Source organism: Onychomys torridus, chromosome 10, assembly GCF_903995425.1.
Source record: "Onychomys torridus chromosome 10, mOncTor1.1, whole genome shotgun sequence".
NCBI lineage: Eukaryota > Metazoa > Chordata > Mammalia > Rodentia > Cricetidae > Onychomys > Onychomys torridus.
Window position 1 is genome coordinate 80176978 of NC_050452.1, and position 24268 is coordinate 80201245.

Sequence of the window (24268 nt, forward strand, 5' to 3'; positions counted from 1 at the left end):
TACTTGCATAAGCCCTTGAAAGGAGTGAATTGTTCTACTTTGTATTGGAAGTGGAAGTCAGCAAGACTCCATGCATAGGAATCCTACATGCCATTACCCATTCTAAGATGTCAGGGGTACCTGACTCCCCACCGATGGATAAGAAGAAAATGCAATCTCATCCCACAAATGAATTCAGTCAGCCATCATAGTGAACTTGAAGCAAATATTCCTGCCTTGAGGTTTCAGAATGGAATACAGTTCCTACTAACACTTCAAACCCATGCTTGAAAGACCTCAAGTAGAGAAAACCTAGCTGCTCGAATCTGTCCTTGAGCTTCCTGACCCACAGAAGCAGGATGCTAATCAAAGGGCACTGCTTAAAGCCACTAGATTTGTGCTTGTTTGTTTTGGCATCTACAGAAAACTAATGAATTTCTCTAGCTTAGAAGGTCAATGTTCTTAGTTGATGTATTCATTTAAAAGAAATTCCATGTAGAGATGGGCTTTGAATCTGGTTCCTTTGGTTTCATGGTTCTTTCTAAGAGACATTGAAATGTCTTACTAAATATATACATTGCTATAAAAAAATTAAAGTTGTATTCATTGATATGAGGAGTAATATTCAGCCCATAAATATTTATTTTATTGTACTTTGATCGTTTTGCCTAAATGATCAGGAAAATATTGAAAGGCAAACATGCTAAAGTAATTTGGTTTAGACTTTATTTTCCAGTCTAAAAGAAACAAATGAGTGAAATTATGTTGTCAGTTTTGCTGTTTTAAAGAATTAAACAAACCCATTTTGTTAGTATAAATAATTAAGAAATCCATTTTAGTTCTCTGACTTGAGACAACATCAAATTAAGGCGACACGGGGTAATATCTGTCTGGGTGTCCTAAGGTACCGGCTTGATCCTGTGCTCTAATGAGTAGATACATTACTTTTCCCTGCTCAAGAATTCTCAAATCACACAGCTATGTAGTAAGGACAGAAAAATTAATTTATGAAAAAGTGATCATTTGCAGTTCCCTGAGGGTACATCAACACTAAACCCAGAATTTGCACATGTATGTTCTGATGTCTCTGGGACTGTTTGTGTTGAGAGTTCTTTAGAAATAATGCCCCTGGCAGAGCTACCTGTTCTGTATGCAGACTCCTAGGTTTGCTCCCCAAAGAGTTAGATGTTAAGGATGCTCTTCCTTATATCCATTAGGAGTATTTTCAAGTTATCATTCAATCATGCACTTGTTTCTGATATGTGTAAAAGGTTTCTGAACCTTTGATCCACTCTTCAGACAGTTACTAGACATTGCAGTTCTTCCAAAGGTGAGATCACACCGCATCCCTGGATGTTGTCCTGCTCTCTCTTCTCATCAGATCTCTGCCCTCTTTAACTAAAATTGAATATTGAATAAGTGAGGTTTCTCAGTGAACAAGCACACATCTTCTTGCTGATTAATAAAGCAACTAACTCTCATTACTTTTGCCACAGTATTAATAGAGGACAGCTTAGAGGCAATCCATACTCATTTAAAGACACAGAGAGTTCTTTCTATTCCTTCAGTCATAAACCTCCACTTGATCTGACATTCTGCTTGTTTTTCATCCCAACAGGAATACTATGACAAAGGCGATTACATCATCAGAGAAGGAGAGGAAGGGAGCACCTTTTTCATTTTGGCAAAAGGAAAGGTAAATGCTAAATAAGGCTTAAGTCATAAAGACTTCTGTTATGATTGGTATGCCATGGATGTAGCAGTGTTCTTCATTGCCATGGAAGAAGCCCCCTGACTGAAGGAGTGATGAGGTATCTCTGACAGAATCTCAGGGGTTCTTTATGAGGTTGGCTGGGTTTGGGCATAAGGGTACAGAACACTTGGGATGGACCACAGCAGACAATGTAGCTTGTCAGTAACTGCACACAAGTTACTCTGGTTTCTATGGAAGCCTCACTGTGTGCGATGTCTATAATGGCTGGTTTATTTCTAGAGGCCCATTTTAGGAATGAGTATATGATTGTCAATCAGCCCAATTGTTCAAGAACAAGGCTGGAATAAGGTCTTTATATGACAGATTTGACCCACAGTTTAGGAGAATGAATTCAGCAAGTAAAGGTCTATTCTTTGGAAGAATTCTGGCTAATAAAGAAATTGGCATTGTTATCATTTTAAAATATTTACTCACTGGGACATTTATAAACATCAACCACAAACTCTAGCCACTGTGAAATAGTTATTAACATATTTAACTAGAATAGGTCTAGCTCAAATAGGGAATATTGTATGTTCCAGTTTCTGGGCCTCACCCTCCTTGCCTGTGCTTCACTTTGAAATGGCCAGCCACCAATTTGCATTGTTTGGGAGGTCTATATGATATATCCTACCTATGGAGAGACATCACACTGATACTTAAACTTATTCCTGATTAAGTTATCAACTCTGTTAGACTTTTGGAAGCAACAAAGGTCCCAACAAAGCAGACTCAGATTATATGCTTTGAGGATCTCTCAAAAGGAATCACTGGGTTTATATTTAAAAAACTGACCTTTGGAGCCAGATGTGATGGTACACCCCTGTTGGGAAATATTATCTCAAGGTGTGTTATTTTTGTTTATGTTGCATTTGTTTAACTCTGTGAAGCTGTGTTACTGTGCCTGTCTAAAACACCTGATGGTCTAATAAAGAACTGAATGGCCAATAGCATGACTGGAGAAAGGATAGGCAGGGCTGGCAGGCAGAGAGAATTAATAGAAGGAGAAATCTGGGAGTAGAAGGAGAAGGAACGAGAGAACAAGGAGAGGAGGACATCAGGGGCCAACCAGCTAGCTACACAACAATCCACGGAGTAAGGAACAAAGAAAGGTATGTATACAGGAATAGAGGAAGATAAAAGCCCAGAGGCAAAAGACAAACAGGATAATTTAAGTAAAGCTGGCTAGCAACAAGCCAAGCTAAGGCCAGACATTTATAAGTAATAATAATCCTCTGTGTGTGATTTATTTGGGAGCTGGGTGGTAGATGCTCCAAAAGAGTAAAGAAAACAACCAACAACACATGCTTTTGATCCCAGCACTTAGGAGGCAGAGGCAGGCAGATATCTGAGTTTGGGGCTAGCCTAGTCTAAAGAGCAAGTTTCAGAACAGCCAGGGACACACCAGGGAATCCTGTCTCAAAAATAAAATAAAATAAAATAAAATAAAATAAAATAAACAAAAACAAAATTTAATTTTAGAAGGTGATTTGGATGGAGAATTCTGTTACAGAGGGTTGTCAAACACCTGCCTTAACAAGAGCAGAGTACAGCAGTGTATTACAGCAGCAATGTAAGGACTGTAATGGCATAGCAACTGTAGCAGTATAAGGATTGAAAATGTGTAACAATTGTAGCAGTGTAAGGACTGAAAAGGTGTAAGGACTGTAAGAGTGTGACCACTGTAACAGAATAAGGACTGTAAAGGTGTAACAGCTGTAGCAGTGTGAAGGCTGAAAAGGTGTAAGGACTGTAACAGTGTGACCACTGTAGCAGTATAAGGACTGTAAAGGTGTAACAACTGTAGCTGTGTAAGGACTGAAAAGGTGTAAGGACTGTAACAGTATAAGGACTATAAAGGTGTAACAATTGTAGCAGTGTAAGGACTGAAAAGGTGTAAGGATAGTAACAGTGTGACCACTGTAACAGTATAAGGACTGTAACAGTGATGCAGCCTCCTCTTCCCCCTTTCAGATGGTTCTGCAGAGTTTATCTGATGCGTGTGTGTGCTCAGATCCCTCATTTACTCTGACCTCTCTTTTGAATTGTTTCACTTTGTTTAGGTGAAAGTCACACAGAGCACAGAAGGCCATGACCAGCCACAGCTGATTAAAACCCTGCAGAAAGGGGAGTACTTTGGAGAAAAAGCTCTGATCAGGTGAGTCTGTGGATTTACACAGTGCTCAGAAAAAAAGGCTTGGACTGTTTTCCATGTCAAAACACTAATTTTGCCCAGAAAATAATTGGAATGTTGCCATAGTTTGCAATATTATCCTACTCAAAAAATTTCTTTTAAATTCAAATGTGAAGAGAGCTGGCAGGACAGGTCAGCACTTGCCACCAAATCTAATGACAAGTAACTCCCCCAGATTGTCCTCTGACCTCCATATGTATGGCATGCCCAGGCAAACACACACACACACACACACACACACACACACACACACACACACACACACACACATCAACACAGAATAAATAAATAACTATAATAAAATTTAAAAATCACGACTTTTCATACTCTGGGTGTCTTTACACCATCATGTCAAAAATAATCAAGTTTTAGAAAATTTTTGTGAGCTCAATTTACATGTTTTAGCATCAGCTCAATATAATGCATTTGAAATTTCTGTGACCTTTCTACCTTTTGAAGTATAAGTTTATTTACTATTGACCTAAATTATGGAAAAATGCTATTAAAAGCTAGTAAGTGGCTCAAGGGACACTTGTACTTCCACAAACAAACAAACAAACCCTGTATCTTGAGAAATTCATTTTCCTAAATAGAAATAGTTTCATAAAATAGCAAATAGAGTTCAGAAAAAGACACATTTTTGGAGTTACATATATTTTTAAGTGAATAATGTGGAGTTATTTAGGAAATCACTTAGATTTTATATTACCAGCAAATGGTTTTATTTGTAGTTTATGTTTGAAGAAAAGAGTTATTTCTGCCCTTTTTTCATTTTCTTAACTTTCACCTATGAAGCTCCAGGTTTGCTGGTTTGTATGACAGGCTGCACAATTACAGCGCCAAGAGAAAGTGCTCCGAAATTACCCAAAGACATATTTGATTATCTAAAGTTCACACATCTTTTATTTTTCAAAGAAAGCCCACGTACTAAAACATAATACATTGGGCTTTAGCTATTATGTAAGAAATTTCAAAGTAGAATTTAAAGGCAAGCTGAGTTTTCTTTCTTATTTCCCAGCCAGTAATGAACTCACTTTGATAATAAGGAAATTATCTTTTTTTTAACACTATCATAATAACCTAAGACTTCAATGTATTTATTTTTGACATTTAGAGGTTATTTTCTACCCATTTTCAAGCAAAACAAATAAACCTTGAAGATTCATAGGATCCTATAGTGTAGGACAGATACTAAGCAGCTCTTGAGAACCCATATGCTATCTGGTTTAGCTGGACTTGGCTGCAGCTAGCCAAGTATAGGTCTTTTCCTATAGGAAATATGAAAATTTATGTTTAACATAGACAACCAACTCCCCAAAGCTTCTGAAAGCACAAAGCTAAAATGAATAGGAAGGAAATATTAATACAAATGTTTCTCCTTTCTTTTGCACATTTTTATGATCCTATTTTTTAGGGCTGCTGACTGTGGCTCAGTCTTGTTTCTATTTTATGTGTTTTCAAAATGACATTAAATAGTCTCAGGGGTTCTTTGAGAATTTTATTTATAAAAATAAATCCATGGCACTTAATGTACAGTTACTTTGAATGCACACATGGGAAACTGTGGTAGCTATGGGGTGTGCAGGGAATGATCTTTGTGACAGCAATAAAGTGGACATGTAAGGTGAAAACCTCAATAATTCCCTTGCTCTGAACTTGTAACCCAAGATCATGTCCGTGTCTGTGTCTGTGCTTGCTTCTCTCTCCCCCATTTCTGCCTCTGCTCATACCTCCTCCTCCACCTCTGCTTTTAGTTGCATGTGTAAACTGATCCAAAGCTGTCCTGCCTCTGACTAAAAGATCCCAAGGCTCAGTTATTTTCACTGATACCCCCAGCAGGAATCCTACACACTGAGGACAGACTGTAAAGTGCATAAGGTGGTCTTTGGATGTCATCTAGAAAGAAAGGGGGGGTTTCTGGGACCTACAAGAGATGGGCTGCCTGAGTCTTTTCTGTCCTACCACTAAGAAGATGTGAAGGAATCTACATGATTGCTATTGTTGATGAAATTGTCCAGAGCTGTCTGTCCTGTGATGACTGCATTTCATTGGCACTCCTGGGTTATTCTATGCGACTGTCTGAGCACTGGGTGCTATATGTGTGGGCCTTTATTTAGCATCTAATTCATGACTAGTAGAAAGAGAAAACTAACATGTAAGTCAAGGTCACTGAGGAAATGACTGATGCTTCACCCATCACTCTTGACTTAGTTCCACTGCCTGCAGCTCACATATAATGACTCGTTATATCTAAGAGAGCCACGTTAGAGTCTCCATTGCATTACACATAAGGAAGTTGGCGGTGCTACTTACATGGTGATGTCATCAACCATAACACAGATACTGATTTCAGAGATTTTACTGAGAAAAAAAAATATCGATTTTTACATCCTACTTCCATGGCCTGAAAGTGTTTCAGTAGTCAGTTAATCTGTTGGAATGGCTCTCTACACACGTGCCTGGATTCCATTTAAACTGATTTCCTATATGATACTCACTTGATCATTTCCCAGGACATTTCTCTGGTCAGTTGGTTTCTATGTGCTGCCTCCTTGTTCATTAGTGATTCTTCTTTGATGGGGGAGAGTTATTGTATTCTGACTGTGACAAAACACACAATGAGATTCCACGTCACAGTTGGTGATTCTTGTGCACTCACTGTACAATTACCTTTCCTGAATCCTTTGTGGACATAACCTTTATTGGGACACATTTCAAATCCATTTGTAAAGGGTTGAATATAAAGTACAACAGTATTTGAAAACACTGTGGTCTTTGGATGGTTTAGCTGGTGGGTGTGAATTCACGTAAAATCATAGGTTCCCTCACAAAACAGACTTTTAGTTTCTAATAGTGGTGAAAGCTGACTTCTCTCCTTCATCTGCAGTGATGACGTCAGGTCAGCCAATATAATTGCTGAAGAAAATGATGTTGCATGCCTCGTGATAGACCGAGAGTGAGTATTCTGATGTTGGAGAACACAGGCACCTGCCACTTCAAAGACTTGGCTTCTGTTACTCCAATCCCTCTGTTTTCACATTAGCGTTCTTCACCACTTGGAAATGCTGGTCAATGCTCAGCTGCAAGTGGATTCTATTAAAATTCATGAGCAGGAACTAGGCCTTCTGATCAGAATCCATCTCTGTGGTGGCAGATGCTGGCAAGCTAAATATTTTGTGTGCAAAGTTGATACATAATTATCAGCAATGGACTGATTTAAATTCTGTGTCTTTCAGGGAAATCAGTTTGTTAGTGCTTTTTTGGATTTATTTATGTGTCTGTGGGTATGCCATGAGTGTGAGTATCCAAGGAGACCAGAAGAGAGCTTCAGATACCCGGAGCTGGATTTAGAGGGTGTTATGATCCACTTGATGTGGGTTCTGGGAACCAAATATGAGCCCTCTTCAAGAGCAGCAAGGGCTGCCAACTGTTGAGCCATCTACCCAGCCCAGAATCTTCCTGTGAAGTATAAAATAGTCATTTAACTAGTTATCATTCCAGAGAGGCACAACCATCTGCAGTAATTTTTAATGATATGCATCAATATTGATATTGTTCTTGGTTTACTTTTTAAAAAGACTCACTTTTTATCTCTCACTACTTCAAAGCCCATTTTAACCTGGCCCTTCAGACCCATCATTAATCAATTAAATAGTCACTGGTTATGCTGTCAATCTAAAGAATACAATTCACATAAACCAAAACAGAGCATTGTCTATGTAAAGCCATGGTATCATCAAAGAATAAGACATGCTCCTATGACATGGAAACAATATCAGTAAAATGGCAAGGTATAACAGTGGAATATAGTCACTGGCTGATTGCTGATAGCATTTGCTGAGCATAGAATCCACAGATGTGAAACACTGGAAAGATTATTAGAACACCAGAAAAATACTTTTTATCACAGAAATTTTCAAACATTGAAAAATAGAAGAACATTGTGAACTATATAATGCAAGTCCATTAGTTACCGGAGCATTTCTAATCTACAAGCCACTCCACAGATCCATGCCGTCTTTATAGTACTTTCAAGGAAATTTACAATAAACAATTACTTTGTCTATAGATTTCTATACTGTCTCCAAAAGCCAAATACCATGTGTAAACCACACAATCCTGATGTAAATAAATCTAGAAAGCTAACTGTAATTCTAATACCCCTCCAAGCTATTCTGATTCTTTCCTGCGGTTAAGACGAGTGAACCCCAAGCAGGTTATTGAAGGTCTTCTGCCAGCAATGCCCTGTGTGACTGAACAGGGGCTACTGTCCAGGTGCCCTGAGTCATTTCACCATTTTGTCAACCATGCCACAAGGCTCCCAGAGCACCTCTTCAGAAAGAGTGGCCATCATGGTTCTGGGAAGAGGAAAAGGCTTTCTTTTATTTTTAATTGATGAAATGGTCCTTAAAACTGGACTTTCCTAAGCAAAGAGAAAGCGTCCAAGTCGCTCGCTCTAGGAGAAGTAAAATTGCAAAGGCTGAGGAAATGCAGAATGTGCTTAGACAAAAGCAGTCCATGGATGAGGCCGCTGGATAGAAAATATGTTAGTTCAATATCGTCCCACGAGTCACTTTGTTTTTTATGAGTTTCTTAAAAGTATGTGCGTGTGCTGAATAGCAGCTGTGGTATAATTCCTCCAGAAGCCAGGACAAAATATTTGAGAGAAGAGAAGAGTGAACTTCATCTGTAGTCACGTATATCAGATGATGTCCCTCAGAATCCATGAAAAAAAATGCAGTAATTTTATGCACCTTACAAATTATTTGTAGGCTTATAATTTTAAATGTTTAATTTGCTTGCATATTGGGTTGAGAACATCACCTGATAGATACGACAGATGAAACATTATATGAGTTAGAGGTGAGAAAGGTGAACCATCAGATACAAGTAGGTTGACCTACAACTTGGATTTCTGGGACCACTGGCGTTATGGATCTGTGAGTGTCATCTCATTCACTCTGGAAATTACTTCAGTTTTTGTGCCTCTAGTTATGACTTACAGAATAGATTAAGGTCCTACAGCAATAGCACCATTCATGACACTCTGTATCATCATATTGATACAGTTTAATTGATTTAACACCTATCCTACTAACTACTGTAAGCCTCAGGAACACAGAAACACATCATTTGTCCATTGTGACTGCAGAGCCAGCATTTGGCATAGTCCTTGGCATATGGAAAAATGCTCACCAGAGAGTAGCTTGACAAAAGGGTACCATAATTACACTAAAACAGAGTGACAGAAACTCTATAGATCCTTATTTCTTCTTCCTCAATTCACAATTTAAAGCAAACTCTTGATTATAGTGCAAGAAGAATATCGTTGAGTTACTTTCTTATTTTGAAATTTTGAGGAAATGTGAAATAACTGTAAGGTAATAAAACAAAAAGGGAGGAGGTGGAGAGAGTCATGTCTCCGAGGCTTGCTGGCCAGCCATCCTGGTCTAATTGGCAGTCTCCAAGCCAGTGTGAGACCCTGTCCTAGGAGAAGGTGGACGGACAGCTCCTGAGTGATAACACTCCACACACATGCATATTCCCCCATATAAACTTAGAAATACAGAGAAATGGGAACAAAAAGTGTCAAACAGCCTGAATACTTACACAACAGAGCATTTTGTTTTATTTTATGTAGAACGTTCAACCAAACTGTTGGGACATTTGAGGAACTCCAAAAATACCTTGAGGGGTATGTGGCCAACCTGAACCGTGATGATGAGAAAAGACATGCAAAGTAAGTGACACAGGGGTTTCTCTGCCCGCAAGGACAGGCGCAGGTGGAGGTAGCGATCCCTGCCGAGTGGAGTGACTCTTCACGTGCCCTCACCAGCACATTCTAGGGACACCATTTCAACTCCAAAATGGAGAGTTTTTTAAACCTCTCAGGAAGCCTTTTGAGTATTGAGTATGAATCTGAGGGAAAAATGTCCTGATGAGGGGAATACTTTAGAATGCTGACTTAGTTCAAAAGGACGTGGTTACATGTGAAGAGCGGGGTTATAGTTTGAAGTTTTTGAAAATTTCTAAGGATGTGTTTTTGAGTAGGAGGGGGTTGAGTAGATCACTCCAAATCTAGTAATAGTGATTGATTTTTAAAAATCCATAGGGAACTTTTGTTAAATTACAATTACTTGATAAAACATTTAAATTTTATTTGTAATATTAACCCCAGACCTTTGGACATCACAAGTGAAAGCTGAAGCGGAAATATATGAGACAGGCTTCTAGAGGGACACTCAAACTTTCTAGAAAGACTGAATTTTGAGTTAAAGTGTTCAATAGGTACTTACTTATTTTTTCTTCAAGATATGCATTTGCAATTTTTTGGTGCCTATGGCCTCTTACAGTTTATCCATATGTAAATCAGAACAGTAAGTTTTAATTCAAAAACAAAACTTGTATTTAATAAACAGCAATGCTTAGAAGCAAAATGTATTTTCATGTTTTATACAGCAGTTATTCTGCGTAAGACATGAGAAGCTTGGTTGGCAAACAGCAGAAATTCTTAGTGTGGTCTTCTGCGAATGACAAAGGAAGTGACTGGTTTTGTTCTCTTCCACTACTCCCTTCCTGGGTTATTTATTGACAGCTTTATTGAAGTGTGTTTCAAATGCTACAAATCCCCCATTTTACTTCTCATTGAATGTGTTTGACTTTTGTCTAGTCCTTACGTGTAATGTGTCCTAGATTCTATTACTCTTCTCCCTGATATGACCAGACGCGTCCCTGTTGAGGTTGAGATAGTCTTTGTTGTTGTTGTTGTTTCATTGATAAGCAGAGTTCCAGGTAGAAATGAGCTTCAGGAGAATAGAATTTGTGAATGGCAGGGTAGCAGCGTGGCTCAGGTTGTGTGTGTGTGTGTGACTTCTCACTTCTCTCTTCAGGCGCTCTATGTCTAACTGGAAGTTGTCCAAAGCCCTTTCTCTGGAGATGATTCAGCTGAAAGAGAAGGTGGCCAGATTCTCCTCAACCTCCCCATTCCAGAACCTTGAGATTATCGCAACACTGGGCGTTGGTGGGTTCGGAAGAGTGGAGCTTGTAAGGGGTTTACGTTTCAAGCATCTGAGCGAAGCATTTTGACTTTTTTGTTTTGTTTTGTTTTGTTTTCCAGCTTGTGCTGGAAGAATATGAGTTATCGTTGCTATCTTAAAGTGTTCTGAACTAAAGGGAGGAAATGTTTCAGTAGATTTGTGCTTGCAAATAGTAATTAGATGTCCTGTCAATTTTCCTACATCACATCCTGTGATGAATTTTGTTTATAGTAATCATTGGAGAATGTACCAAGTAAGCATTCTGAAAGATTATGAAATGTAAAAAAAAATGTATTTCCTAGCAACAAATTACGTGTGCAATCATAACACATTATTTCTCTACACCAAAGGAAAGGAGAATGTGGCCCCAGAAATACCATAGATGGAATCCTCAATATTATAATCATATTCCTTAAGTAACCCTACCTCTATGTCTGCTGTTGGCTCTCATTACCCTGTTTTGGGGTTTTGTAAAAATTTCCATCAAGGAAAAAGGAAAGGAGATGAGTGGAAAAGGCTGTGTGAAGAGCAGCCTTCTGCAGTCCTCAGCAAGACAGCTGGGAGCTGTAGCCTGATTTCCATTATCTTCCACCTCACCACCTGTCTGGGCTTAATAATCAGCTCCCAAGAAATAGCACAAGTCCTGCATCAGATCAAGTGTTCTGAGGGAACTCTGGAATGGAAATCTGTGCTCATAATGGGTGCAGATGGCTCTGAGCCTGTGGCAATGCCCAAGCCCTTCTTGCCCAGCCAATTTTTAACAATTCACTGTACAGTGACCTCCAGGAGATATGTTAATGTCTTTGTCTGCAGGAAGGCTGGGCATGAACAGCCATGCAATGCTGCTACAATACTGTTCAAACTTATTCTAGACCTCATCTCTGACAGTTGAAGGGAAAACACTTTCCTAACAGGGTGAAGAGTATTTGCAAAGTGACTTATGCTGTATTCAGATATTCTTCTGAACTGGTATTTTCTGCCAAAAATGTAGCTAACGGGTTTAATTAACAATGCCAAGATCTGCTTTCTTAGATAGTAATTACTTGAAGCAGTAATTTCTCCACTTACTTAAATTCTATAGACATTACCAGTGGTAAATACAATCAAAATATGGGGTGAAGTCACTTTCATTTCCTAAGCAGTATTGTCTGCTTATGCATTTTTATAACAGAAAAAAACCTAGTTGTTTTGATCTTGATTTTCTCTTAAGAAAGAGTTCTGATTTTTGCACACAGAGGAGGCCCTCTCTTAGTGTCCCATACTGATTTCTACCATGATGGACATGTGTTTCTATGCTTCCATCACCTGATGTGCCTTTTGAACTTTGGAAATGTGCCTAATACAATCAAGGAAATGATTTTCTACTTTAAATCAATTAAAACTTAAATGACCTCATGTAATTTTTAGGTGCCCACAGATGTAGAAGCTGATATGAGTTTCTTTGAAAATTAGAGGTGAATATCAAGAAATGAGAGACCTGGGCATTTCTTATCAAAGCTGTTCATGTTACATAATCAAAACTGTAAAAGTTTCTTGAGAAATTTAATGAGATTTTTTTTCTTGTTTCAGTACAAAATTTTTAGAAAAAAATTATATGAAGTATTTTGGAAATGATTGGAAGTGTGTAAAGCTATATAGAAATCAGTTCTAGAGGGATAAGTGGTTAAAAACTTATATTCTCTTTAAGTGTAAAAGCTTAACTCTCATTAATTAATGTTATATTGTACATTGTTGTGATACATAAATTATGAGGATCTTTCATTTCTCACTTAGGTTAAAGTTAAAAACGAGAATGTTGCTTTTGCTATGAAGTGCATAAGGAAGAAGCACATTGTTGACACTAAGCAGCAAGAACACGTCTACTCAGAAAAGAGGATCCTGGAGGAGCTCTGTTCTCCCTTCATCGTTAAGTAAGTGAGCAGTTGCCATTCAAGACACATTACTCAGAATTCTCCTATGAGATCCCGGGTAGGAGTTTCCAATTGCTTTCATTCTAGGGAAACTTTTCGTGTGTGTGTGTGTGTGTGTGTGTGTGTGTGTGTGTGTGTGTGTGTGTGTGGTGTTGGCTATTACAGACTAGTTGGAGCTAATTATTTTATCCAATGCTAATGCAGAATTTGGGAAGAAGAAAATAAGAACCCACAAGCTGGGTGGAAGTTAAACTTCTGCAAGGAGGAGCATTTGGGTACACACAGTTACCAAAGTACAAAGCTACAAAGTGATCAGTAGTTACTCTGTTTTTCTCCATACTTGTTATCAGCTTGCAGGAAGTACTATCAATGTCACACCCTCTTCACTTGTGTATTCATAAGCTACAGATATAAGCCAGTTTAAACTTTCATTTACTTTTTAATGACCCCTAAGTGTAGTTTTGGTGATTTCTGATGATGTGCAGCCATCAGAAAGACCAAATGCCTTGAGAGAATCTTCCTACCTATCTATACTTCCAGACTCATTTTTTGTTGTTAAAAAAAGACTGATCCCAAGCAATGCTGACATATTTATTCAATTATATTTATATTTTTCCAGAATTCCCTTTTAAAATGAATATTCACTAATGAACTGTGATGGGCAGCTTAAGGGTTGTATTTGTTTTTACAATACCAGCTCGTGCAAAGTGCCTGACGTGCAGGAGAGCAGTGATGGTACTTAGAATGATATCAGGGAAGACGTTTACCATGCCGAGGCTTACATGGAAGGTACTCAGAATTTGACAGGGATGGCAGTGAGGTGATCATGTTTATATCACTGTTATGAGGAAGTGAATCAGAAACATACATGTGTATTTTCCAGTAAATGCTTTTCAACAGTATATATTACTGTATATATATAAATAATGTATAATAAATATATAATTTGATTAATTTATATGTAAAATGAGAAGCCATGGTTGTATAACTGATGGGAAAGTAGATGTCCCGTGTGGCATCCAGCTCTGGAGCATACGCTCTCAAACACTTTTATTTTCTGACTGGTCTGGTACTAACTTTGTAGTCTAGGATAACCCTGAAATCACAGAAATCTTCCTGCTTCTGAGAGCGAGGATTACAAATGTGTGCCAACATGCCCAACTTCTAGAGAGACCACTTACTGGAGTGTCCATGTCTGCACATTCTCTGGGCTCTCTCCTGACTGCTTCCATCTGGGCGTGGTGCTAGTAAGAAAGGGGACTGCGACTTCTTCTTCCCTCCTCCCCTTCCCTCTCTCCCATTCCTCCCCATTCTTCCCCTTCTCTCCTCCTATTCTCCCTTACTTATTTTTATTTTAGGTATATGAGTGTTGGCCTGCATATATGTATGTGTACCATGTGCATAGGGGATGGCCATGAAGGTCCAAAAGAGAGTGGCAGATCTCCTGGAGCTGGCATTATAGATGGCTGTGCGCTGCCATGTGGGTGTTGGGGACCGAACCTAGGTCTTTTGTGAGAGCAGCACATGCTGTAATTGCTGAGCCGCCTCTATATCCCCTGAAACAGGTTCTTCTTGAACTCTAAGCACCAGAGAATGTTTTCACCCAAAGTGTTGAATGTGGTACACTGCCCAGGCACACTCCTCCAGCTCTGAAGCTCTCTTATCCCAGCTTTTGAGTATGGAGGCCTGTTAATCATATTAGCTCTGTCCTTATCAGACATTGTTTTTAATGGTAAGAGCCACTTTACTTACCATCTACTTTCCAGGGTCACCTGAGGGCAGCAGGGCCTTTGTTGACACTAGATCATATAGCAAGCCCCTCACCCAGGCTGCTCCCACCTCTAGGTGTCCTTTCCAAGTCACTCCCCACCAGACTTACTACTTAAAAGTCTGTCCCTGAGTCTATTTCCAATACTAGGAGACATACACCATGAATATAATGAATTGTTATGCAAGGCACATATTAAAGCAATACATTCGCAGGCCTGGGCTTTGGAAAGGAAGGACATCCCCTACTTGGCAGTGAGATAATAAGTCACTTTATGATGAAGGTGGCCTTGGTGCTCAGCCTTTCAAGAATGAAAACATTTTGACAGTGACATGGAGATGAAGATGTTCAGTCTATGCTAAGTAGAGGACAGGTCAGAGATACAAGGCAATAGGAATGACAAAAGAGAGTTTGGTAGCAGCCCTGTGCAGTTTCTGGGTATGTGTGTGGAAATGGGAGTCATTTTTCCAAATGTTGCTGAAGTAACTTAACCAACTTCAAGAGGTTGGGAATTACATTTCTAATCATGTGTTTCTCTGTCTCCACAGATTATATCGTACTTTCAAGGACAATAAATATGTGTACATGCTGCTGGAAGCCTGCTTAGGCGGGGAGCTGTGGAGTATATTAAGGGACAGGTAATGAAAACAGACCTGTAGGCAATAGCTCTTATCAAATTACATCCGGGGCTGGCTACAAGGGTAGTTTTAGGGCACAATGATAGGAAGACATTGTCACTGCATATGTGTGCTTACCCCAAAGACAACCTTGGTAAGTAGTAGCAAACCCACCTTTGAGGCATGGCTCTCCAGGCTTTGGAAACTGGAATAACTTACCTGAGGATACAGAGGGTGAAGAAAAGTGAGTTCTCAGGAATCAAACTGAGTTTTCTCTCCAAAGTCATACCTTTGATTATAAAATGTGAGGAATTGCTACCACATTAAAAAAAAAATCAATGTATAAATTAGATAGCATCCTTACATGAAATAACTCTAATAAATGACCAGTGGGAGCCAAACAGGGAAGTATTATGGCCAGCTTTATCTCGGGGTTACTGGTTGATGCTATGTAGCCAAGAATGGAAGTGGCCACTTGAACCATATTTAGTCAAATGATAAATTATGTAAGTCTTGGTCATGCTTTTCATCGAAATAATTGCAAATCTCCAGAACGTGCCACAGGGGTCTAAAAGTCTTCTTTTCTGTTTTGTATGTTCATATGTGATTACCAAAATGAAATGCATAAATGTAAGTTGTTTCTTTAGTGAAATTGTTGTAGTTTTTATAAAGCATTCCCATCAGTTTCTTTATGATCTGTACATAGCCACTGGCATGTAAAATGATATTTTAATGTTAATGATATTTAAAAAAAAACCTCCATTACCAGAGACTGGGGCAATGGCTCAGGAGGTAAACTGCTACTACATATGAATCAGGACCTGAGTTTGAATCCCCATAACCATGTAAAGCTGAGCTTGGTGATATGGCTCTGTAACCCCAGTGTTCCCCCTGTAAGATGGTGGGTAATTCCTGGAAGCCTGGTGGCTAGCTTGCGTGATGTATGTAGAGTTAATCAACAAAAACAAAACCTTTTTATCAAATAAGGGATAAGTCAAGCATTGATACCTGATTTCCACATGTGTGCCATGACACATAGACACCCACAGTAACACACACATCTGCATGTGTGTGTGCGCACACAGACACACCATGTAAATTTTATAATGTAATCTAGATGCCTAGGACAGCACCAAAGACATATTCAGAGTATTAAGAAGAAGACAATGTCATTGCAGAGGCAGCTTCGATGAACCCACCTCCAAATTCTGTGTTGCCTGTGTGACAGAGGCATTTGATTACCTGCATCGACTAGGCATTATCTACAGAGACCTGAAGCCAGAAAACTTGATTCTGGATGCTGACGGTTACCTTAAGTTGGTAAGGCAGGTTTTCTTATTCATAGTATCCTGTGGGATGTTTCTACAACAAAGTCATGCTAGAGTTGCAATCTCTTTTTAGTTTGGTACAACTGCTATTTTTACTCTATGCTTAATACTATGTGCAATGTGATATGTATAGTATATTTAAATGTTTATTTTTATGTGTATGAATGGATTGTCTGTGGTGTGTGTGTGTGTGTGTGTGTGTGTGTGTGTGTGTGTGTGTGCGTGCATGCACTACATTCACACCTTGTGCCTGCAGAGCCAGAAGAGGGTATCAAATACCCTGGAACTGCAGTTACAATTGTGAGCTGCCATGTAGGTGCTAGGAATTGACCTAGGTCTTCTGCAATATCAGCTAGTGTACTTAAACTCTGAGTCATTTCTCCAGTAATTATTCTATACATTCTTTTTTGACCCAGTATTTCAACTGTCTCTCTCTTTCTCTCTCTTTTATATGTATATATAAAACCATAACTCTTACTGAAGATTCACATCATAAAATGCCTTTAGAATTTGTTACTATTGTTTTAAACTGTGTTTTGTTTGTGGCTGCATACAGGAACCGCCTTATGAAGAAAAAAGAAGTTGGTGTGATTTCTGTCTTTAGGTATGCACATCCTAAATAGGGAGAGGAGGGAACAAGTAACCCTTGGTAGCTATTGTAAAATCTTTTTGTTTGTTCTATTAGGCAGTAAGCATTCAGAATCTATGAAACTACAGGCTCAATGAGGATCAGCTTTCCTTGCTGTCTATGTCTGGAGTTCCATCAATTCCCAATAGGAATCCATTGATTATCACACAAGATTGTAAAAGGATACCATATAAACTTCTTTCAGTGAGAAACTACTAGAACTTGATGACCAAACTGAGGGAAAATCAGGGCACTTTGGACCTCAGGCTTCCTGAGGTCTATTACGATAGCTTCTCAAACAAAGTTATCATATGCAGACGCTGTGCTGAAACTTTCACGGTGAATCTATTCGATGGTGTATAAGATAAGTTTAATTGCTATAATTGTGAAATTTAGCCCAAGTGATTAAATTTGTTATGTTTATTTTCTAAGAGATCTTTTCCTATGAAGTAAAATAAGAGTCCTTTCATGTGAAACTTGGCTCACTTCCAATAAACATTTTGATCCATTCAAGCTTTATTTTATCCATGAAAGACAGCTTTCAGAACTGGTGAGGTACAAACACAGGGCTTCAATCACTTCTCTTACTCACAATTCCTGTATTGACTATGCCTCCCAGAGCTCTTTAGGGAAACTCTCTGGAATATTCTAGAAGAAAGAAAAACTGTCATGAGTGCTGAAACTGTTTATTAAATTTATCTCTTACTTTTCATAGTTGTTTTTCCCAAAACTTCAGATAGTGTATTTAATATTTATAGGAACAGACGGCAATGACTCCTCTATTTGCCATCATTATCTAGCCTTCTCATTTATTTATCAGCCAACAAAATAAACAGTTAGTGACTTTAGTTATTTTAAAAGTCAGCATTGAATTTTCAATTACCAATTATATTTAAAACTAGATATCATGAATTACTATTGCTACAAAATGTTCAAAAATACCAGAAGAGACATGAAAAAGAGTGTTAGTGATGTGTGAATGCATTCATTAAACAACACAGGAGTTTCTGTGGGCCTGGGAAGAAGGTAGATCAATGTGGGCAGTGACCAAACACTGAAAGGCAACACAATTGCCTCACATGGGCAAAGCCCTAGGTTAAGTCTTCAGCACCAACACTAAAGCTTCTGACTTGCATGTACCAGCAAGTCTAAATGACCTAGAAGTTTGATTTAGTAGTCATGCCATTGAGGAATGGCAGACCTAACTTTAGATCTGGGCATTGTGGGAAAGCGAGCTAGAGAACTCTGTTCAGTGGCAGGAACCACACAGGTTAAACAAATACCAGACTTCTAAAGATAGTACATGCAAACAGATATGCTTTTCTCATCATTAGCTCATGGTAGAGGGATGGAAAAGGTCTTCTCTAAGAATTCTTGACCACAAGCTGCTCTTAATGGAAAAATCCAAGCAAAGATGTAAATGAAAACGGATCCACACTGGAACAATGCCCATGTTCCTAAGCATCACTGCATATTCTTTTTAAAATAATATGCTGTCAACTCAGGACACAAAGAACTTCTGGAGGTGAAGTTCCAGGAAAGACAAGCTCATGTTAAAAATATATTAATAATAAATGTATGAAAAAAATCATAGTAACTACCATGGGCATTAGTTGCCAAAAGAATAAAGAGCAGGAGTAGATGCTTAAGTGCCTCGGGTCTTTCAAAAAGAGATCTCAGAAGTTTGGAGAAAGATCTAACAAATAAGGTGTCTGCTGAGAAAATACGACTACAATAATTCATTAAATATATAATGGAAGTTTTTAATTAATAGTGGAGTCAGTTGCATTGTACCATCTTGCTACAGCTAATTTATGTATAAAACATGAAGGCTCTAGAGAGCAATACAAATAAATAAATTTCTAAGCCTTGATAAAGGGTATCCTGCTAGGTGAGACCCCACATTTAAAAACTGTTGCATAGGTGTTTATTGAGAACATGCCTCAGTATATAAGGAATTAGGATTAAACCTTTAGTTAACATCCTACCCAATGAGCAGTATTGGACATTCTTCCTTAGATGGAGAACAAGAACAGATTATTTGATTTTACAATATTAACATTGTAGTAGGTTTCAGTAAATGAAATAAACCAAGAAAGGGCAACAAAAGGCCCCAAATCAGAAAATCCAATGAGTTACCTCTTTTTATTTGAACATAGCATGAATTTTTATTTATTATTTTATTATTATTATTTATTTTATTTATTTAATATTATTTAGAAAAGTCTAGGAAATTCACCAAAGAAGTAGTGGTGAGAATGGGTGAGAATAGGCATTGTTGGCACAAAATCAATAAACACATAAAATTTTTCTTTTTTACATAGTAATAATAAAATCTCATAAATGAATTAAAATAACATCAAAATTATAAAATATTATATCAAATAGTATCATCATTGTGAATAAATAATGAAGTAAGTTGTATAAAGATGTATAATAGCTCTTCATTGAAAATCATAGACTATTAATACAAATAATTAATTGGTACTGTATACTATGTTCATGATTTGTAGAGAGTAATAGTATATAAAGCAGAATTGTCTAAAGATGCCTATATTTTCCAAACTGATTTATAGATTCAATGTCAATGTAATCATAATCTGAGTAGACAGGTTTTAGTCATGGAGAATGTTTTTCTAAAATCTACATGCAAATATAGAATGTTAAGAAGAATTAGTATCCACATTTTGAAAGAAGAGCAACAAACCAAACATTACACTTTTAGGTGTCAAGTCTTCTTACAAAAGCTACAGTGGTCTTAGAGATGTGCTATTGGTGTGAGGACAGACATGACCTGGTAGACAAAAGTTCATGCATAGACATGCACATTAGTGAGAGAATAAGGCATTAATGGAATAACTGGGGGATATCCACATGTGAAAAGAAGAAAACGCCTGGTTCCTACCTCATATTGTATGCAGCAAGAAAGAAGTATTGTGCTGTTACAGCTGGGAATGGCCACAGAGTTTCTAGAAAGTGAACAGTATTAATATTAAAAGAGAAAAGGATTCATTAGATTCCATAAAAGTCAGAAAATACTGATTATTGGAATATACTGCCAAGAAAGCACATAATCATGACATAAACTGGAAGAACTATTTATGCTTTATTTGTGTAACAATGAGCTTGTATCTAGAATATATAAAGAACCCCCACAACTCATTAATAATACAAAAAGAGCAACTATTTTTTTTTTGAACAGTCAAAAACCTTGAACACACATTTCATTAAAGCAGACATGGGAAGGATCACTCAGCTCTATCCAGTCATCAAGAAAATTCAATATAAAGCCAAAAAGAAATACCATTTCATAGCCATTACAATTAATATATTGAAAAATAAAAATTACAAGTGCTGATGAAGACATACCTACACATTTCTGGTGTGAGAAGAAAAATGATAATCCATTATGAAGTATGACTGGCCAGTTTCTTACAGGGCAAAACAAAAACCTGCTCTAAGGTAACAATAAATCTTGGCATTTACTTAGGATAGTTGAAATCATGTTGTTGAAAATATTATGTATGATTGTTCAAAACACCTTTGTTCCTAATAATTCCCCAGGTAGAATCAGCCCAAATATCCATCTTCAACTGTCCATACTTGTATTTGGTCATACAGCAGCATTAAATGATACTTGGTCATACAAACGGATGGATGAGTTGCTGCAGGCAACAACCACATTGAATGAAGGAAACCACACACAAGAGCACCTTCTCCATGATCACACTGATCAAAGTTCTAGGATAGACGGCAAAATCACAATAATGGTCGTTCAAAATTTGTGGAGAAAGAAACCCACAGAGATTTCCCTGTATAGTGGTCGTACCTGGAGGTGGCGGCAGCGAGGGAGGTGGCGATGGTGGCGATGGCGGTGGTGGAGGTTGTAAGAGTTTAATCTTCCTCGAATTCAGTGAATTGTACACCAAAGAGCTGTGTGTTTTATTACCTGTAAATTATTTGTCTGTTCGAATAATGTATTTGGAGTGCTAAATAGAAAATTTCCACAAAAAGAGAAATCAGAGACTTAAAGAAAATTGACTAATTACAGAGAGTGTAACAGATATTGAACATTAAAACTAAAAAAAAAATAAAATGAAGAAATTTGGAGAATGCAGTGAGAAAAAAAAATGTTTGATTAGTGTCCAATACAGAAATAATACAGAGAGTGGGTTAAAAGAAGTATAAAAAAAAACGAACAATGCCTCACAGACATGCTCAGAGGCTAACCCAATCTAAATAATTCCCGACAGGCATGCCCAGAGGCCTGCTCCTAGGTAACTCTATGTCTTATCAGGTTAACAATCAATATCAACCATGACATGATTCAGTATTGCTCATGAAACTCTAGTTAGAAGTTGCCTGAGGCAATGGCCCCTTGAGTTGCAGACTGGATAGGGTAGAGGATCCGATCTATTCATGGCTCACAAGTTGGTTCTGGTTGTCCTTGGAGGCCTTAATTCTCCACATGAACCTCTTCATAAGACTGGTTGAATGTCTATACCATAGGGCACATGGCTTCCTTCAGAGTGTGTCATCCAGGTAGCTTTGGACAAGCTACTTGCCTTGTAAGGCCTACTCTTTGATGCCAGTAGTCAGCACTTTACTGTATTCTTTTGACTATGCAGAGCCAGCCCTGGTGTTCTGTGGGAGGGGAACATCTAAATTCCAGGGCAAATGGATCCCTGGAATGTTGGCAATCGTAGTAGGGAAATAAGAATTTAAACAAAGAAAACCTTAAAAGAGGAAAAGCAGGTAGGTGTAAGTGCAAAGATATAAAGGGAAGAAATATTGGGGAGGAGGGGACTTTCACTTGATATCTTACCAGCAACCAAAGAAGCCAGAATGCAGCAGGATATCATGCTAAAAATGATGAGCAAGAAGAACTGACAAACTTTAATTCTAAGCCCAGAGAAACCTTCTTCCAGGAAGGGTGTAGTGGCATATTTAGCCAAAGATGAGAGCTGTTTCCTGCATAAAAAGGATATGATTATGGGAGGTGAAAACATGAACCTCTGTCCCCCACTGAGAGCAAAGCAATGAGGAGTGGCGATCACAGGGCAGTGGCAAATCTGTCGACTCATTAAAAATTGTGATATAAACCAGTCATCACTGTAACGCATCACATTCAAACGAGAAAATGCTAACTAACTCAACAGTAGCTTCATATACACTTAAAGTGGGAGTCACTGAAATTAAAATAGAAGGGTAAAATGTCATCTTCAAAGAAGGCAGCAAGAAGAAATAGGAAAGCCAGGCGGTGGGGAAAGAATATAAAATAAGAAATTAGAGAGAAGTCCAAGACATGTAAATGAACAACTCTCCAGATTAGAAAAAAAATAAGTATTGTCAAATTAAATTGTAAAATTAAAATCAGCTATATGACATTTGCAACAGAAAGACTTAAATATGAGGTGCAGGAAGCTGAAATTAAGTAGGAAAAAAGATATGTCTGGGAAATATTGAGTCAGTTCAAAAGCAGAGTTCACTGAGTGACTATCAGAGAAGCATTCCTAAGGATAAAGTCATACCATTTGATGAGAGGGTCCACAGGTCATAGAAAAAGCCTCTTTTTTTTTTTTATTTACTAATGAAGTGCTTCAAAAATAAGCAGCAAACTGGCTTAATTAGGAGGCATGACCAGTTATAGACATTTTAATACACAACTCAGAAATTGATAGAACATTTGGACCATAGATTTCTAAAGTGTTAGAAGATGTGTACAACACAGTTAATAAACTTGATCTAATAGACTTGTGGAATATTGTTCCCAAAAGGTGTAAAAAGCACATGAGCAAAATTTTAGCAGATACTGGGCCATTAAGCAAGCTTCAGCAGAGAAAAATTTAGAGTTTGGGCTGTTGGCAGGAAGCCCTGTAGAACTACTTCAACTGAGGGCTCCTGGGATGGTCAAAAGGGATGGGAATGGTGGGGGTACCTGGTTGCAGTATGTCAGGAATCACAAAGTCCTTGTAAAGATGACCTTGGCCTTGTATGTATGTATGTATGAAACTTCCCTGAAATGTTCATGGGAAGTTAGACATCCAATGAAGGCAAGTAAGGAAAAATTTTTCATTAGTAAAATAAAACAGAAATTCTGGGGAGAAATTTTCTAAGTAATAGAAAAACTTAGGTTTGGGGCTGTGTATTTTAGAGGGTCATAAGAGTGTGCCCATTGTGGGTAATTACAGAAATTATGTCTATGGTGGACAATGAAGACCTCCTTCTGTTCTTCCTCTTCAGTCATGGGTAAAATAGGCTTTCATTTTGTTTGGTTTGGTACATTGATTTGTTCTGAATCAGATTCTACCTGGGCTCAGGTTGTCTTCACCAGGAAACACCCTGGGTGCAGATGGAAGAAACAAAGGTTCATGAATAGTTTCACATGGCTCTCTCCTGACCATGCTGTAATTTCTTAAATCTTGCTTCACTTTCCAAGCCAAGGAAAGCAGATGGAGGCAGTAGTGCTAAGAAACCCTTGTCTGGTTCTAATGGATAACTACATCAAACTACTTTTGAAATGTATTGTGCTATTGAAAGTTTAAGGAAATCTCACTGTGTAGGTGGAAATTTCTGTCCATAACCCCTCCCAAGTAACTACACAGAGGCTTAATATTAATTATAAATGCTTGACCAATAGCTTAGGCTTGTTACTAGTTAACTCTTACATTTTCAGTTAACCCATATTTTTATCTATGCCTGGCTTTGTATCTTTTCTCAGTATGGTCTACCTATCTTGCTTCTCTCTTTATTGCTCACTATTCCTCTGACTCTGCCCTTCTTCCTCCCAAAATTCTCTGTCTGGCTCTTCCCCCTAACCTTATACTGTGCAGCTATTGGCTAGTCAGCTTCTTTATTAAACCAATCACAGCACATATATTCACACAGTGTAAAGGAATATTCCACATTTCTCCCTTTTTGTCTAATTAAAAGGAAGGTTTTAACTTTAACCTAGTAAAATTATATTCAACAAAACAGTTATTGAGAACTACAATTGCAATATCCAGTCTATTTGTATTTGGAAAATTTAGAGAAAATATTATTTATCATATCT

General features: G+C 38.0%; 1 protein-coding gene across 1 annotated transcript in view; it reads left to right on the top strand.

The window, feature by feature from the left end:
* The window catches only part of Prkg2 (protein kinase cGMP-dependent 2), a 104231-nt gene that overhangs the window by 48285 nt on the left and 31678 nt on the right, over positions 1-24268 (top strand). The window contains exons 7-14 of the mRNA XM_036201717.1: positions 1598-1675; positions 3796-3890; positions 6814-6882; positions 9568-9666; positions 10817-10970; positions 12737-12873; positions 15190-15279; positions 16437-16578. Coding sequence (XP_036057610.1) covers positions 1598-1675; positions 3796-3890; positions 6814-6882; positions 9568-9666; positions 10817-10970; positions 12737-12873; positions 15190-15279; positions 16437-16578 — 864 coding nt within the window. The remainder of the gene's footprint in view (positions 1-1597; positions 1676-3795; positions 3891-6813; positions 6883-9567; positions 9667-10816; positions 10971-12736; positions 12874-15189; positions 15280-16436; positions 16579-24268) is intronic.